This window comes from Mobula birostris, chromosome 4, assembly GCF_030028105.1.
Source record: "Mobula birostris isolate sMobBir1 chromosome 4, sMobBir1.hap1, whole genome shotgun sequence".
Lineage (NCBI taxonomy): Eukaryota > Metazoa > Chordata > Chondrichthyes > Myliobatiformes > Myliobatidae > Mobula > Mobula birostris.
Genome location: NC_092373.1, coordinates 169630121 through 169647473, shown reverse-complemented (window position 1 = coordinate 169647473; position 17353 = coordinate 169630121). Strand labels below are relative to the sequence as shown.

Here is a 17353-nt window from a genome sequence, read left to right as displayed (position 1 = left end):
CTTTTCCTCCCTCAACTCTCAGAAACCATTACCCTGGTTAATGCCAGCACAAACCAAGAATCAAAACTTGTTTTGCTCCTAATGTATGGGTTCAATTACCTGAGCACATCAGTAAAACAGCTGGATTTTAAGTTTCACAGTTTCTTAATTTTAAAAATTATATAAATCTACTTACTTGCATTAGCTCATCAACAGTTCTATTTGGAAATATTTCTGTCAGTTTTTGTAATTTTGTGTCTGTACTGATCTCCAAATCAGTGTTAAAATGAGAAGAGTTGCTGCAGTTTAAGGATGACCCATTTGCTTCTGGCAAAACATTTTCAGACGGAAAGTCATCAGCACCATTTCTGAAAGTTAAATGGTGTACATAAGTGAATAAATTTTATACAGGTTTGTACAATAACGATAAAGAGACACAGAGGCTCTCCATTATCATACATCAACTCAATTTTCCTGCCCTACCTTCAAACGTTTTACTTCACTTCGTACTAAACAACAGGTCTCAATGTGAAATGCACTCAACGAACAAACAGCCTACTGGCGCAGAAAGTCAGACAAACAAATAAACATGTTTCTAAAATCAGTAAGCTTTTTTTTGGAAATGGAGAAAATGAGTCCACATGAATTATTACTGAGTTTAATCTGGTAGAATACCTGTCCCTGGCATGTGGATGTACCTTAGAACTTCACAAGGAGGGGAATGGTAATTTTGAATTGGGATACTAGCAGACAGCTAATCTATCCCTAACCTAGTGCCAACTGTATCTTGCAGTGTTTCAGTGCGAGTCTCTTCTGTCAAATCGATGGATGGAAACCAATGTATAAATCATTTACAGTACAGTAAAATGAAAACTTTCTAACCTCTCAACGAGCATAATTCAGTAAACAGTTTCACAAAATACTATTTCTCCTACATTTACCCTAAAAGAGCGGCATGGTAGCATAGTGGTTAGCACAATACAGTATAGGTGCCCTGGGTTCAACTTCCACCGCTGCCTGTAAGGAGTTTGTACATTCTCCCCGTGGGTTTCCGCTTGGTGCTCCGGTTTCCTCCCAGTCAAAAGACGTACCAGTTGGTAGGGTAATTAGTCATTGTAAATTTTCCCATGATTAGGTTAGGATTAAATCAGGGGATTGCTGGGCGATGCGGCTCAAAGGACCACTATATCTCAATAAGTAAATAAAATGGATTACCATCTGCTGCCATGAGTTTAACATTTAAATGATCAGTACCATCATTAAAAATCAAAACCAAATCACACCTTGAACCCTAATCAAAATATAACACCAAATACTTGCTCACCATGAAGTCAATTTAGTAGTTTATAAATTTCAATACATATCTAGCTATCCCAACTTTTACCATGCATTTATAATATCAATATAATATTTGTGAAGGAAGATAATATAAGGAAGTATAGTGCAACATGATACTATAAAATCTATTTTTTCCCATGACTACCATTTGATTACTAAAGGAACCCTTGTAAATGTGTATGGCTTAATCTTTAGGCTTTCATATTATTACTTAAATATTAGTTTACCTTTTTTCCTATCACAGTACAACCATGTATTTACCAAGATCCTTATTCTTTAATAACCTTCTTCACTAATCACTTAAAAATAATTTATGTACATTAGACAGTAATTATATTCAGATTCCCCATCCAATCAAATGGAAACTGTGGATATTCCGTTCCCTGTTCTCTCTTCTAGCAGTTGTTTGCACAAGTAGAATTAGCTGACACCATCAAATCAAAAACACATGACTACATAAACACATAGTTCAAAAGAACTAGGTCAAGAAAGCCACATGGCTCTTCAAACCTGCAGCATCATTCAATAAGATTATGGCTGAATTTACCTTGAGACCTAGTTTACCTGGACTAAAGACCATATTTAACCCTCCAGTGCTTTCAAAGATTCACAATCCTCAAAATAAAATCATCAATTTTTAATATACATTAACAACCTAAGGGGATCGACTGTAGTGTATCTAAGTTTGCTGATGACACTAAATCGAGTGGAAAAGCAAATTGTGCTGAGGACATGGAGAGTCTGCAGAGAGATATAGGTAGGTTAAGTGAGTGGACAAGGGTCTGGCAGATGGAGTACAATGTCGGTAAATGCGAGGTTATCCACTTTGGAAGGAAAAATGGAAGATCAGATTATTATTTAAATGGTAAAAAATTGCAGCATTCTGCTATGTAGAAGGACTTGGAAGTGTTTATACCTGAATCGCAAAAGGTTGGTCTGCAGGTGCAGCAGGCTATCAAAAAGGCAAATGGAATGTTGGCCTTCATTACTGGAGGGATTGAATTTAAGAGCAGGGAGGTAATGCTGCAACTGTAGAGGGTACTGGTGAGGCTGCGCCTGGAGTACCGCATGCAGTTCTGGTCTCCTTACTTGATGAAAGATATACTGTCTTTGGAGGCAGTGCAGAGGAGTTTCTTTCTTTCTTTTCTTTTTAAATCATTTTATTGAATAAGTATACAAAAAGGTAAGCCATAAAGGCACTAATACATTGTTAGAATATAATAAAATTACAGGAGATATTAATACAAAAAAAATGATACAAACAATGTAATTTTATTTATATATATATATATATATATATACACCAATAGAGAAAAGGAAAAAAAAACCCACCGTGCAACTAAACTAAAAAGCAAAGCAAAGCAATGGGCTAACTTGGAACCAAGCAGAGTTAAAAAACTTAAAATCACGTCCTCAATCCCGACCTCCATTAAAAACAGTAAAAAAAACAAGAAGGGTATATAAATATGGAGCAAAAAAAGAGGAGAAAAAAAAAATTACATTAAATAAAAATATTGAATAAAAGATCTCCAGGTCTGTTCAAATTTAAGTGAGGAATCATAAAGATTGCTTCTAATTTTCTCCAAATTCAAGCATAATATCGTCTGAGAAAACCAAAAAAAGGTAGTTGGAGCATTAAGCTCTTTCCAATGTTGTAAGATACATCTTTTCGCCATTAAGGTAAGAAATGCAATCATTCTACGGGCTGAAGGAGAAAGATTACTGGAAATTTTAGGTAGTCCAAAGATAGCAGTAATAGGGTGAGGAGAGATATCTGTATTCAATACCTTGGAGATAATATTAAAAATGTCTCTCCAAAAAGTTTCCAGAGTAGGGCAAGACCAGAACATATAAGTTAAAGAGGCTATCTGCCCCGGACATCTATCACAAAAAGGATTAATATGAGAATAAAAGCGAGCTAATTTATCTTTGGACATATGTGCTCTATGAACAACTTTAAATTGAATTAGGGAATGTTTAGCACAAATAGAGGAAGTATCGACTAATTGTAAAATCTGCCCCCAGTCATCCACGGAAATGATAGACCCCAATTCCTGTTCCCAATCTACCCTAGGCTTATCAAATGGAGCTTTCCTAAGTTTCATAATAATATTATAAATCATAGCCGATGCATCTTTCTGACATGGATTAAGGTTAATTATAATATCTAAAATGTATGTAGGAGGAAGCATTGGAAAAGAAGGAAGTATAGTACTTAGGAAATTTCTAACTTGTAGATATCTAAAAAAATGTATTCTTGATAAATTATATTTATTAGATAATTGTTCAAAAGACATAAGGGAACCATCTAAAAATAAATCCAAAAACCGTGAAATACCCTTAATCTTCCAAATTTGAAAAGCACGATCCGTAAAAGAGGGAGGAAAAAATATGTTACCTAAAATAGGAATCGCTAGCCCAAATTGGTTAAGACCAAAAAATTTTCTGAATTGAAACCAAATACATAAGGTATATTTAACTATCGGGTTGATACCTGTTTGAGGCGTTTCAAATCAAAAGGAAGAGAGGAACCTAAAATAGAGCCAAGTGTATAGCCCTGAACAGATTGTAATTCCAATGCTACCCATTTAGGAATGGATAGTATATCCTGGTCAAGTAACCAAAATTTCATATGTCGAATATTAATTGCCCAATAATAAAATCTAAAGTTGGGTAATGCTAAACCTCCATCTCTCTTAGCTTTCTGTAAATGTATTTTACCCAGTCTCGGGTTTTTATTTTGCCAAATAAATGAAGAAATTTTTGAGTCAACTTTATCAAAAAAATATTTTGGAACAAAGATTGGTAATGCCTGAAATATATATAGAAATTTTGGCAAAAAAAAATCTTAACTGCATTAATACGACCAATCAAAGTTAAATATAAAGGAAAGCATTTAGATGAAAGTTGAGTAATATGGTCAATTAAGGGTAAAAAGTTAATCTTAAATAAATCTTGGTATTTACAAGTAATTTTAATCCCAGGATATGAAAAATAATTATTAATCAATTTAAATGGAAAGTTATGATATAAGGAAAGTTGTTTATTAATCAGGAGCAGAGGAGTTTCACCAGGTTGATTCAAGAGATGAGGGGGTTAGACTTTGAGGAGAGATTGAATCACCTGGGACTGTACTCACTAGGATTCAGAAGGTTGAGAGGAGATCTTATAGAAATACATAAAATTATAAAAGGGATAGATAAGAGGCAGGAAAGCTGTTTCCACTGGTAGGTGAGACTAGAACTACAGGATATAGCCTCAAGATTCGGGGGAGTAAACTTAGGACAGAGATGAGGAGGAACTGCTTTTCCCAAAGAGTGGTGAATCTATGGAATTCTCTGGCCAGTGAAGCAGTGGAAGTTACCTCAGTAAATATATTTAAGACAAGGTTGGATAGATTTTTACATAGTAGGGAAATTAAGGGTTATGGGGAAAAGGCAGGTAGGAGGAAATGAGCCCATGGTCACATCAGCCACAATCTTATTGAATGGCGGAGCAGGCTCAACGGGCCAGATGGCCTACTCCTGCTCCTATTTCTTATGTTCTTAATCTAGAGTTACACAATCCACAAGTTGTCAGCATCAACCCCACTTTCATAATCTTACATTTTACTAAAATCTCTTATTTAGAAAAAAAAAGCTCCAATTAAGCACAGCATAACATTTTCTTGTAAATGAACCAACTGAAGCACCTATAACTACTACCTGAGTGACCATTCACTGAATTGCCTTAAAGGAAAGTACATGGGGTTCCAGGCATGATTCAACCAATGTCCTGTACGATGTTAGGTATACTTTTTATTTCTTTTGTATTTTGGTATTAGGAGGCATTGGGTTTTAACCAGTGCAAAATGACTAATTTTGCAGATGGTTGTCTTGGTAATTCTTTCTCTCCTCTGCGTCCAGCTGAATACTAGTCTGTACGTTTTACTATGGCAATGGCTGACACTAGGCAAACATTTCAGAGTCAACTCATCACATACTCACAACAAACTCACTCTAAAAAGAAAATCCCCACTGTTAAATGTCTTCAGAAAGTTGCGGTTCTTGGCCTGCTTCACAATTTTTAATCATGTAATAATTACGTAAACAGAGAGGAAAAGGAGTACATTTTCCACACATTGTCTTTTATGTCTCTCAGACTGCATCAGTATATTTATTATATCGCTCAAGACATGTATAATTTATATTATTTTACCTTAAGTTTGTAACAGAGTGTCCTGTTTATGATACAGATTTTATCAAGGAACAATATGAAGTCAATAAGACAAAAAAAAACTCCAATTGCTGGAATCATACCTTTCACAAAACTTATTTCATTCTCAACAACTTAACTAATTTATTTATTTATTTATTTCACCCCATGTTGCACAAAGCATGTTATTCAGTGGCCTACCCAGGATAAAAATGCTTTGGTAGCTTTAAAAATAGAGGGAAAGGGAGAAAGAAAACCATAATGATGTTTAATGCTGCTTAAAATGTACAAGCAAATAAAAATTGTAAAGGTTGATGAAATTTTTAAACTTCTAAGATTGAAACACACAACTGTGATTCACAAAGAGCAATATGTATTTAAAATACTGAAAATTTGATAGAGCAGTAAAAACCCAAAATGAAACACAAGATGATAAAATTGAAATTAGTTGATTTACCACAAATTGCTAATCACCCTATATCACTAGTACAAATTTCAGGTAAATATGAAAACCAAATAATGATACAATGTATGTTATTTACTTATAAAAATATTCCTTACATTTTTTCAATGCAATCCTTTGGCCTTCCACTCACTTCTGAATAGGATGAACTGTTTTTAATGGGCTCTTCATTTTCAGAATCAGAGTCTAGAAAAAGAACTCCTTTTCCATTTCTCTTGAAATGTGATACAACATTCTTCTGGTTTCGTTCTGGTGTCTCTGGTATAGTCGTCACTAAACAAATTAAAAAAAAAAGAAAATATTTTTAAAGCTACTTAAAAGATGTGTTAATGCTTATGCTAGCTAATTATCAACCAGTCTAATTTCAGTCATCAGCAAAACAATGGGGGTATTGACCATTCTATCAAGCAGCACCTACTCACTCACCAACAATCCATTCACTGATATCTACTTGGCATTTTCAGAGGATCACTCTACGCTGGACCTTACCATGGCTTGGAGCAAGCAAGAACTTGAGGCAGAGTGACAGCCCATGACATCAGGACAGCATTTGACCAAGAGTGGTATTAAGGAATAATATGAAGTCAATAGGCTAAAGAGGGGTAAAAAAAAAATCTCCATTTGATCGGTATATATACCTTTCACAATAGAAGAGTGGTTGCTAAGGCTTCACAGCCCTAGGGCATCAATGCAGTTTCCCAGCCCAGATGTGTAAGCCCAATTACTGACAGCTGCTACATTAATGACTTCATTTCATAAAGACAGAGGTGGGAATGCTTGCTAGTTTATGGAATAATGTTTTATTCCATTTGCTATTCTTCAGCAAATGTAACAATCAGAATCCAGTTTAATATCATTGTCGTACGTCATGGAATTTGTTGTTTTGCAGCAGCAGCACGTTGCAATACAGAGTACTTACTATAAATTAAAATAAGTAGTACACATAAAAAAAGAAAATTAAATTAGTAGTGCAAAAAGAGAGTGGAAAAAATAGTGAGGCAGTGTTCATGAGTTTATAGTCCATTCAGAAATCTGATGGTGAAGGGGAAGAAGCTGTTCCTCAAACATTGAGTGTGTGCCTTCAGGGTCCTATAAATCCTCTTTGATGGTAGCAAAAAGAGAGCATGTCCTGGGTGGTGGGGGTCCTTAATTATGGATGCTGCCTTTTTGAAGCTGTTCTGGATGCTGGGGAGGCTAGTGCCCATGAAGAAGCTGGGTGAGTTTACAATTTCCTGCAGCTTTTTCCAATCACAAGACCATTAAACAAAGGAGAAGAATAAGGCTATTCAGCCCATCAAGTCTGCTCCGCCATTCCATCATGGCTGATCCTAGATCCCACTCAACCCCATACACTTGCCTTCTTGCTATATCCTTTGATGCCCTGATTGATCAGGAAACGATCAACTTCTGCCTTAAATATACACACGGACTTGGCCTCCAACCGTAGTCTGTGGCAGAGCATTTCGCAGGTTCACTACTTTGATGAAAAAAATTCCTCCTTACCCCTGTTCTAAAAAGTCACCCCTCAATTTTGAGGCTGTGCCCTCTAGTTCTGGATACCCCCACTATAGGAAACAGCCCCTCCACATCCACCCTATCTAGTCCTTTCAACAATCGGTAAGTTTCAATGAGATCCCCATGCATTTTTCCAAATTCCAGTGAGCACAGGTCCAAAGCTGCCAAACGCTCCTCATATGTTAACTCCTTCATTCCCAGAACCATCCTGATGAACTTCCTCTGGACTCTCTCCAATGGTAAGACATTCTTTCTGAGATATAGGACCCAAAACTGTTGGCAATACTCCAAGTACAGCCTGACTGGTGTCTTTATAAAGGCTCAGCATGTGCCTTTGTAACCCTCGGTCTTAAACTAGCAGCTTAATCTAGGGGAAGACAGCCCCCAGCCCAGGAAAACTTAAGAAATCTTGTTCGGGTGGATGCTGCGTGATATGTTCCTGGTTACAAATCAGTATCACAAAATAACAAATAGTACACAATATGCCATTAAACGACCGAGCTTTATAATTCTTAATTTGACTATATGGTCAAATAAAGGGCCCATTCTCATAAAACAGTCCAATGTGCAATGTTGGAGAGCCTGGTTCCGTCCATTTGTTCCCTGTTGACCTCCTCCGAGGGTAGCTGACCCTCAGATACTCGCTCCAAGTCCACACCGAACAGTGGTCTACCAACTCTCTCTCCATTTGCGTCTTCCCTCTTCATCTCTCCCTGACAAAAGGCCGCTAAATCCCTGCTCCCAGACCCACAAGAACTACATACCTCTCATTGGATAGCACACATTCCAAAGACCCCGTTATCTCTAGTCATAACCCAAACATTGCTGCTACAGAGAAGCCATTACCTTAGCAGTAAAACCTTACAGCACGTTACACTCTCCCCCCCACCAAATTTAGTCATGCCCTCATGACGTTGAGATAATTTGCCAAGCTTTCCTGCAAAACACAGAAGTCCAATTCAGGTGTAAAAGGTAGTGACATAGCTCCCCAAAACGTTAGGTGTCATACTCTGTTCCCCTGGTGCTAGATAGGCCAGCCTATCCAGTCGTCTCCTAATTCTCTGAGACCTCCGTGCCCCCTCACATAACTCTTCAGGTTCAGACACTACTGGGGATACTTCTGGTCTACCTGGCGAGGCCTCCGCGCCCCCCCCCCCCCCGGAGGTATCACTTGTGGCCACCTGCAACTCAGACCTTTCTGTCCTGTGGCCAAGCCCCGCTTCATCCCTTGCAGAGTCCCGCTGCAACCCATGCTGTCCACAGATAGTCTCCCCCCACTTGACCTGACTCAGCAGGAGAAGGGCTGGAAGTCTTTTCCTCAAACAATGGGGAGTTAGCATAAGGCAATATATACCATACATCCAGGTCCTCATCCTCTGAATCAGTATCCCTCTCAGGGGTGGGGGCCAGCCTAACCTCTCCTGCCATGGGCCCTGCAGTCACCGTGTTTCTGCAGTCCTCTTACCGGTGTAGTCTCCAAATCGGGGTCTGGGTCTACCAGCACCTTTTGTCCCAAGTGCAGCAAGTGGTTCCATTGGAGAATCTTGACAGGCCCATTCCCATCCTCTGGTTTCACCTGGAAAACTGGTAGGTTTGGCATTTGACTCTCCACCACATAGGGCTTAGCCGCCCAGCGGTCCGCCAATTTATGTTTCCCAGGTAGCCCCAAATTCGTGATGATGACCCGGTCTCCCAGCAGGAGTTGGGAGAACCTTACCTTTTGATCATACCTCCTCTTATTTCCTTGATTCTGCTTGGCAACCATGACCCCCACTGATTCATAAGCCCTTTTCAGCTCTCTTCTCCTGTCAGACACATACTTCAGACAAGGCTTCGGTGGTAAGTCACCCTTGTCAGTCCCAAAATAAAGGTCAATGGGAACCTCGCCTAGTGCCCAAATATCAGATAATATGGCGAGTGCCCAATAGCTTCATTTTGAGTACAGTTGTAACTGTGAACCAGATGTCCAATATGTTAACTCCCTGTGCTCTTCTTGCTAATCTCCAGGGTCCCGAGCGTGTCTAGCAAGGTCCGATTAAGCCTCTCAGGCTGGGGATTGCCCTTTGGGTGATGGGGCGTGGTGCTCGACTTCTTAACTCCAAGCATGCCCAGTAACTCATGGATGAGTCTGCTCTCAAAATCCTGTCCCCGATCATTATGAATCCGCCGGGGAAGGGCACAACAAATGAAATACTTCAGATGCCCTCTGGTCCTTGGTAGGAAAAGCCTGCGCATATCTGGTGTAGTGGTCCATGACGACCAAGACATTCGCCGTGTTGCTGACTTCGGGTTCTATTGACAGAAATCCAAACACACCAGGTCCAGAGGCCCTGCACTCTGCAAGTGGGACAAAGGAGCTGCCCGCATAGGAAGTGTCTTCCGCCATATGCATCGAATGTACGACTTGCGGTATTCTCCGACCTCCTACTTCATCTGGGGCCAGTAAAACTGGTCTCTGAGCAATTGATAGGTCTTTTCCACCCTCAAATGCCCAGGATCGTCATGAAGTGACTTCAACGCAATCTTCCAATACTTTTCCGGCACAACCAGCTGGCAACGCCGAGGTCGGTCGTGGGGGGTGGGGGGGGGGGGGTGGGGGAGGTGACATGACATGATCTGGTATAAGATCTGGTTCTGCAACTCCAACCGAGGCCATTCTCTCAGTAAAGGAGGCACCAACGCATGTTTCCTTTTCTCCGCCTGTGCCATGTCTCCCTTTTCAACTGCTGGCCAAATGAAACCGATGTCTGGATCATCTCGCTGAGCAGCTGCCACATCCTGAGAAGTCAATTCTGGCAGCTGATTTGTCTTCAGAGCGGTCAGGTTACAGTAAACTTGGGGAATGGCGTCATCAGAAGCTCCCAAATGATCCACCGCTCGATCCTGCCCCTCACTCCTCAGAAACGATAAAACCCTTTCTTTAAAATCTCCGCCCCCAGCTACCTCTATGTCAACGCTGGTCTGCATTAAAATGAGAGCTGCGCCCGCCATTTTATCAAACCTCTGCCCCGCAATCGCAACTTTAACAGTACTTAACAGGCAAATTAACAATTCATCCAGAGTACGAGTACTGTATCTACTCCACTGGTTCAATGCTCAGGGTAATCACACAGCATCCAATGAAATCAATCCTGGACGAGCCCCCACAATTGTAACCCTTGGTTTGGCTAGCGGCTTAACCTTGGGGAAGGCAGCCCCCGGCCCAGCCAAGCTTAAGAAATCTTGTTTGGGTGGATGCTGCGTGGTGTGTTCCCCATTACAAATCAGTACCACAAAATAACAAACAGTACACAGCATGCAATTAAACAATTAAGCTTTATAATTCTTAATTTGACTATATGGTCAGTAAAGAGACAAAAAAAAGTGCCCATTCTCATGAAATAGTTTAATGCACAACGTTGGAGCTCACAGTTCCGTCCATTTGTTTCCTGTCGATTTCGTCCGAGCGTAGCTGACCCTCAGACCCTCGCTCCGAAGTCCACTCCATCCGGCGGTCTACCAACTCCCTCCATTCACGTCTTTTCTCTTCATTTCTCCCCAACAAAAGACTGCGAAATCCCTGCTCCCAGACCCACAAGAAAGAGCAACATGCCTCTCATTGGATAGCACACATTCCAAAGCCCCGTTATCTCTAGTCATAACCCAACATTGCTGCTACAGAGAAGCCATTACCTTAGCAGTGAAACCTTACAGTGTGTTACACCTCCTTTACCACAGACTCAACCTGTAAATTAACCTTCTGAGAGTCTTGCAGGACTCCCAAGTCTCTCTGCACCTCTGATTTTGAACCTTCTCCCCCATTTAGTCCATACTACTGTTCCTTTTACCAAAATGTTTTATTATACATTTCCCAACACTGGTTTCCATCTGCCACTTTTTTCTAATCCATTCTTCCAATTTGTCTAAGTCCTGACACAAATCACATTGCTTCCTCAGTACAACCCACCCCTCCACCAATCTTCGTATCATCCGCAAACTTTGCCACAAAGCCATCAATACATGTGCAGTGGTCCCTCCACTCCAGATGGTAATGCAACCCATTAGTATGCTCTTAATGGGACACGTATAGAAATTTGAGAGTGTGTTTGGTGACATTCCAGTTCTCCTCAAATTCCTATTGAAATATAACCACTGTGGCTTCATGTTTGTAATTGCATCAATCCACGTAGTCTGGGCCTAGCCAAAATTTAGGCACACAAGTCATGGCATTTGACTGGTAATACTAAAGCCACAAAAGTGCCAGGCACTGACCATCTCCAAAAAGAGAGTCAAGTCACTAACCCTTGACTTTCAACAGAATTTCATTACAGTCATAGAACACTGCTGCAAAGAAGCAGGCCCTTCAGCCCATCTAGTCAGTGCTGAACTATTAATCCACCTAGTGCCATTGAACTGCACATGGACCAAGCCCTCCATACCCCTCCCATCCATGTACACATCCAAATTTCTCTTAAATGTTGAAATGGAACTTGCTTCCACCGGCAACTCATTTCACACTCCCACTGCTCTCTGAGTGAAGAAATTCCTGTTCATGTTCCCCTTAAATATTTTACCTTTCATCCTTAACCCATGATTTCTAGTTCTAGTCTCACCTAAGCTCAGTGGAAAAAGCTTGCTTGCATTTACTCTATCCAAACCTCTCATAATTTTGCATAGCTCTATCAAATTTCTAATCATTCTTCTATACTCTAGCGAATAAAGTCCTAACCTATTCAACCCTTCCTTATAACTCAGGTCCTCAAGTCATGGTAATATCTTTGTAAATTTTCTCTGCACTCTTTCAATTTTATTTACATCTTTCCTGTAGGTAGGTGACCAAAACTGTACATAATGCTCCAAATTAGACCTCAGCAACATCTTATACAACTTCAAAACATCCTGTATTCGGTATTTTGACTTATAAAGGCCAATATGCCAAAAGTCCGTACTAACCTGGATCAACCCCTATAAGTACGATGGCTACAACAGAAGTTCAAAGGTCAGGTATGATGTAATGATACCTCCGGGTGGGTGGGTAGGAGGGAAGAAGGGGACTTGTTTTGCTGTTGTTTTGTTGCTGCTGCTGAACACTGCGGGTATGCTATGCTGGTGCCAGAATGTGTGACAAAACTTATGGGCTGCCCCCAGAATATCCTTATGTTGTGGTTTTTAACTCAAACAATGCATTTTACTCTATGTTTTGATGCACGTGACAAATAAAATGAATCAGAATCTGAATGAGCCATTTGCCTCCTGACATCTCAGTCAGAATCAGATTCATTATCAGATATGGGGTGAAATTTGTGCCGTTTTGCAGCAGCAGCAGTGTAATACCTAAACATTACTAAGTTACAGAAATCAATACATAGTGCAAATGAGGAATAAAATGGTAGCATACATGGTCATTCAGAAATCTGATTGCAGTGGGGAAGAAGCTGTTCCTAAAATGTTGTAGTAATGAGAAGAGGGGATGACCTGGATGGTGAGGGTCGATCAACTACAAGGCACATATCAAAAGTGTGATGAAATATTCTCCTTGCTAAAACCTTCAAAATGTTTCAACACTAATACTGAGTAGAACAAATGAATGGCACCTCATCCACCACTATAAACATCCATTCCCTCCACTATCACCACACAGTACTTTCAAAATCTGCAAACGTTGCATACAGCTTCATCACTTGCAGACCCCAGTTAGTACAGACTGGCAACAACATCTTCTCCACTGGACTGGTGCACCATGAGACTGTGTGTTTAGCCCCCTGTTCTACTCACTGCTTGTGTGAAGTACTGCTCAATGCCTTATTTAAGTTCGCTGATGATACAACTATTGTTGGCCAAATCAAAAGTAGTGACGAATCAGCACATACAGTTGTAAGAAAAAGTTTGTGACCCTTTGCAATTATCTGGTTTTCTGCATTAAGTACTCATAAAATGTGGCCCGATCTTCATCTAAGTCACAATAATAGACACACAATCTGCCTAAACTAGTAACACACAAACAATTGTACTTTTCATGTCTTTACTGCACACACTGTTTAATCAATCACAGACCAGACTGGAAAAAGTATGTGAACCCTTATATTTAATAACTGGTAGAACCTCCTTTAGCAGCAATAACCTTCATCAAATGTTTCCTGTAGCTGCTGATCAGACTTGCACAACAGCGAGGAGGAATTTTAGATCATTCCTCCATACAAAACTGTTTCAGCTCATCAATATTTCTGGGATACCTTGCCAGTCATGCCACAACATTTCAATTGAGCTATGGTCTGGACTCTGACTTGGCCACTCTAAAACACAAATTTTCTTCTTTTTAAATCATTCTGTTGTTGATTTACTCTTGTGTTTCAGATCATTGTCTTGTTGCATCATCCAACTTCTATTAAGCTTCAGGTGACAGACCACTACCCTGACATTCTCCTGTAAAATAGCTTGATACAATTTTGAATTCATTGTTCCCTAACAATTACAAGCTGTCAGGGCTCTGAGGCAGCTAAGCAGTCCCAAACCATGATGCTCCTTCCACTATTCTTCACAGTTGGGATGAGGTTTTGGTGTTGGTATACAGTGCCCTTTTTCCTCCAAATAGAGCAGTGTGCATTTCTGCCAAAAAGTTCAATTTTTGTCTCATCTGTCCACAGAACATTGTCCCAGACGTGTTGTGGAACATCCAGGTGGTCTTCTGCAAACTTGAGACATGCATCAATTTTTTTCTTGAAGAGCAGTGATTTCCTCTGCGGTGTCCTTCCATGAACACCATTCTTGTTCAGTGTTTTTCTTATACTGGATACTTGAACAAGTTCTAGATATTTCTGTTGTTTTTTGCTGTTAGCCTTGGGTTCTTTTTCATCTCCTTTGGCACTGCACATTGTGCTTTTGGTGTGATCTTTGCAGGACGCCCACTTGTAGGGAGAATAGCAACAATACTGAATTTCTTCCATTTGTAGACAATTTCTCTTGCTGTGGACTGATGAACACTCAGGTCTTTAGGAATGGCTTTGTCATCTTTTGAACTACATGCATCTCTACAGTTCTTCTAAGGTCCTCTGAAAGTTGTTTTGATTGAAGCATGGTGCACATAAGCAGATCTTTCTTGACAAGAGCAGACTGTCAGTAACCTGACTGTGTGTGCGTTTTTACAGGGCAGGGCACTTCTACAATCCATACCTCCAATCTCATCTCATTGATTGGAACGCCCGACTCCAAACAGCTTTTGTAGAAGGCATTACCCCAGAGGTTAACGTACTTTTTGAACCTAGATTGTGATTGTTTAAATGGTGTACTCAGCATTAACGAGAAGTACAATTGTTTGTGTGTTATTAGTTTAGGCAGGTTGCATGTCTGTTATTGTAACTAAGATGAAGATCAGGCCACATTTTATGAATATTAATGCAGAAAACCAGGTAATTGCAAAGGGTTCACAAACTTTTTCTTGCAACCGTAGGAGGGCAATTGAACATCTGGTGAATGGTGCCACAACAGCAACGTTTCACTCAACTTCAGTAAAACCAAAGAACTGATTATTGACAACAGGAGGAAGAAGATGGCAGCCCAGGAGCTAGTCCTCATGAGGGACCTCATTAGGTGGAGAGAGTCAGTACCTTAAAATTCCTTGGCATAAACATGTAAGAGTATCTGTCCTGGGACCAGCACACAAGTGCCATTGCAAAGAAGGCACAGCAGTGCCTCTACTTTATTAGAAGTTTCCATAGATTCAACATGACACCAAACACTTCGACAAATTTCTACCAATGTACAACAGAGAGTATCCTAACTGGTTGCATCACAACTGGTTTGGAAACATCAATATCCAGCTATGGAACAGTCTAGCCCAGTCCAGCAAAGTCCTCCCCACCATTCAGCATATTGATATGGAGTGCTACCACAAGAACGCAGCAAACATGAAAGCCCACCATTATCCAGGCTACATTCTCTTCCCACTACTACAATCGGGCAGGAGGTACAGGAGCTTTGGGTTCTACACTGCAAGGTTCAGGAACAATTACTGGACAACCATTTGAACATGGTTCAAACTTGAAACTGGCGTAGTAACGTCACTAATTCCACAACCTAGATTCACTTTCAAGGGCTCAACAACTCGTTCTCAGGATTTTCTTTTTTTTATTTGCATAATTTCTCTTCTTTTGCACATTAGTTGCTTGTCAGGCTTAATGTATAGTTCTATTGTAAATGTCATTTTATTTTGATGTTTGACTTGACTTTGGGTAGCAATTTTAGAGGGAAGTTATGCAAGAATCTTTTCCACCCAGAGGAAGCTCAAACCTAGAATAATAGGGGCTGTGGAGGCAGGTTTCTCAAAACATCTAAGTATTTGGATGAGCACTTGAAATAACATCTAGCTATTCACTCCAGTAAGGCCAACAAAAAGGAATTAGTATGTGATGGCCAGCACAGACAGAGTAGGCCAAAAGGCTAGCTCTGACATCTTTGCATTAGTTGATTAAAAACTTGCCTGGATATTCAAGAAGGTAGTACTTTTGATCAGTTATGTCTGATTTTGCTGAAAAGTAGCTGAGTTTTGAGAAGTGGTCTTCATTTTCCAGAGTTTTGTACTACACAATATCACAGCATACCAGATGCAAGATTCATTCTCTTGTATGCCTGTCTGAAATGACTTGGGAACATCAAATACTTCACCTCTAAGTATGCTCAAACACAATCATCTCCATCCTGCACGGTTATCAGAGCTTTTTGTGACATTAATCTTGGAATATAGTTGCAATGACCTAAAAAAAAATTTCAATGAGCTCTTTAGTTTGAGAAAAGATATGACGATGGAATGTGCCTTTGACCACAGAGCCTAGAGTTTAAAATTGTTTTACAATCTGCAATGTTCACTTGGCAATCAGAATTTAATTTAATAGCTACCCAAACACCAAATACATCAAATTAAATTAAACAGGGCATGGGAGAAGGGAAGAATTATAGTATAGGGGATGGGGTTTAGGGAACCGATCCTACCCCGGGAGAAAGACAGCACGGGGGATAATATTGTTGGGAGGGGGAAGGTGTGGAGAAGGGTTCGTTTCATGGGGAATGTTGTGGAGGGGCTGGGAGGTGAAAGGAAACATAATTAGGGGAAGCCGTGTAGGACAGTTTGGGGAGAACTCCACTCGTGGGGAGAGCAGAGACATGCGGTGGAGCTGATGTTGGGTGGAAGTAGGTTTGGGAGATGCCACACGCAAGCGCGTCCGCCTCTTCCACCAACGCTTCTGCCTTGTCTGTGTTCCGTATGGATCCCCCACCCCGTCCTCACCTGCCGACTCCGGATTCTCTGTACCGGACGGACTCCCCAACCCACCACCGCCGCCGCCGCCTTTCTTCTGGTAACGGAAACGATCGAGATTGAAGCCGCTCATGGATATGGAGCCGGGCCCGGCCGTCGAATTGAACCCAGCGCTAGAACGTGACGCCGTTAATACGGGTACCCGCCGGCCAGCCGGCATCAAGCGTGGGGCGACAGAGACGGCAAAACACCACAGTCCTCAGACCCCCTTCTCGCCCCCACTCCGGGTCAGACTTTCCCGCGAAGCATGCCGACCGACCGGCCACCAGTGAACCCCCGTCCGATTGGGCGAGCAAGGAGGCCGAGCAACCAATTAGCGAGTGAGATGAATCCGACTGAGCGGTGCGAGAAGTCGTGACGTATGAGGTCAGGAAGAGAGTGACGGGAGCAGAGGTGAGGTCTCTGATTGTCACTCGCTGCTCTGCGGCTAGGTCGCCATTGCTCCGTTAGTTCGGAAGATGCACGGTGTTCTGGGAGGAATTAATCCCTTTCCCTGCCTTCGGTGGATCGCCTCTTATTCTGACACTGTGCTGCTGGTTCTGGATAGGGAGGACTGGTGGAGTAGAGGAACACTG

At 41.0% G+C, this 17353-nt stretch overlaps 1 protein-coding gene across 2 annotated transcripts in view; it reads right to left on the bottom strand.

Moving 5' to 3' along the window:
* The window catches only part of LOC140196737 (SWI/SNF-related matrix-associated actin-dependent regulator of chromatin subfamily A containing DEAD/H box 1-like), an 82741-nt gene extending 65628 nt beyond the window's left edge, over positions 1-17113 (bottom strand). Inside the window, exons 1-3 of one of the 2 annotated variants that reach the window (XM_072256436.1) lie at positions 16749-17113; positions 6073-6247; positions 176-347 (exon numbers count right to left, since the gene is read on the bottom strand). In XM_072256436.1, the coding sequence (XP_072112537.1) occupies positions 176-347; positions 6073-6247; positions 16749-16938 (537 nt within the window). In that variant the 5' untranslated portion in view covers positions 16939-17113. The remainder of the gene's footprint in view (positions 1-175; positions 348-6072; positions 6248-16748) is intronic. The other variant, XM_072256438.1, reaches the window with a different exon arrangement.
* Between the last annotated feature and the right edge of the window lie 240 nt (positions 17114-17353).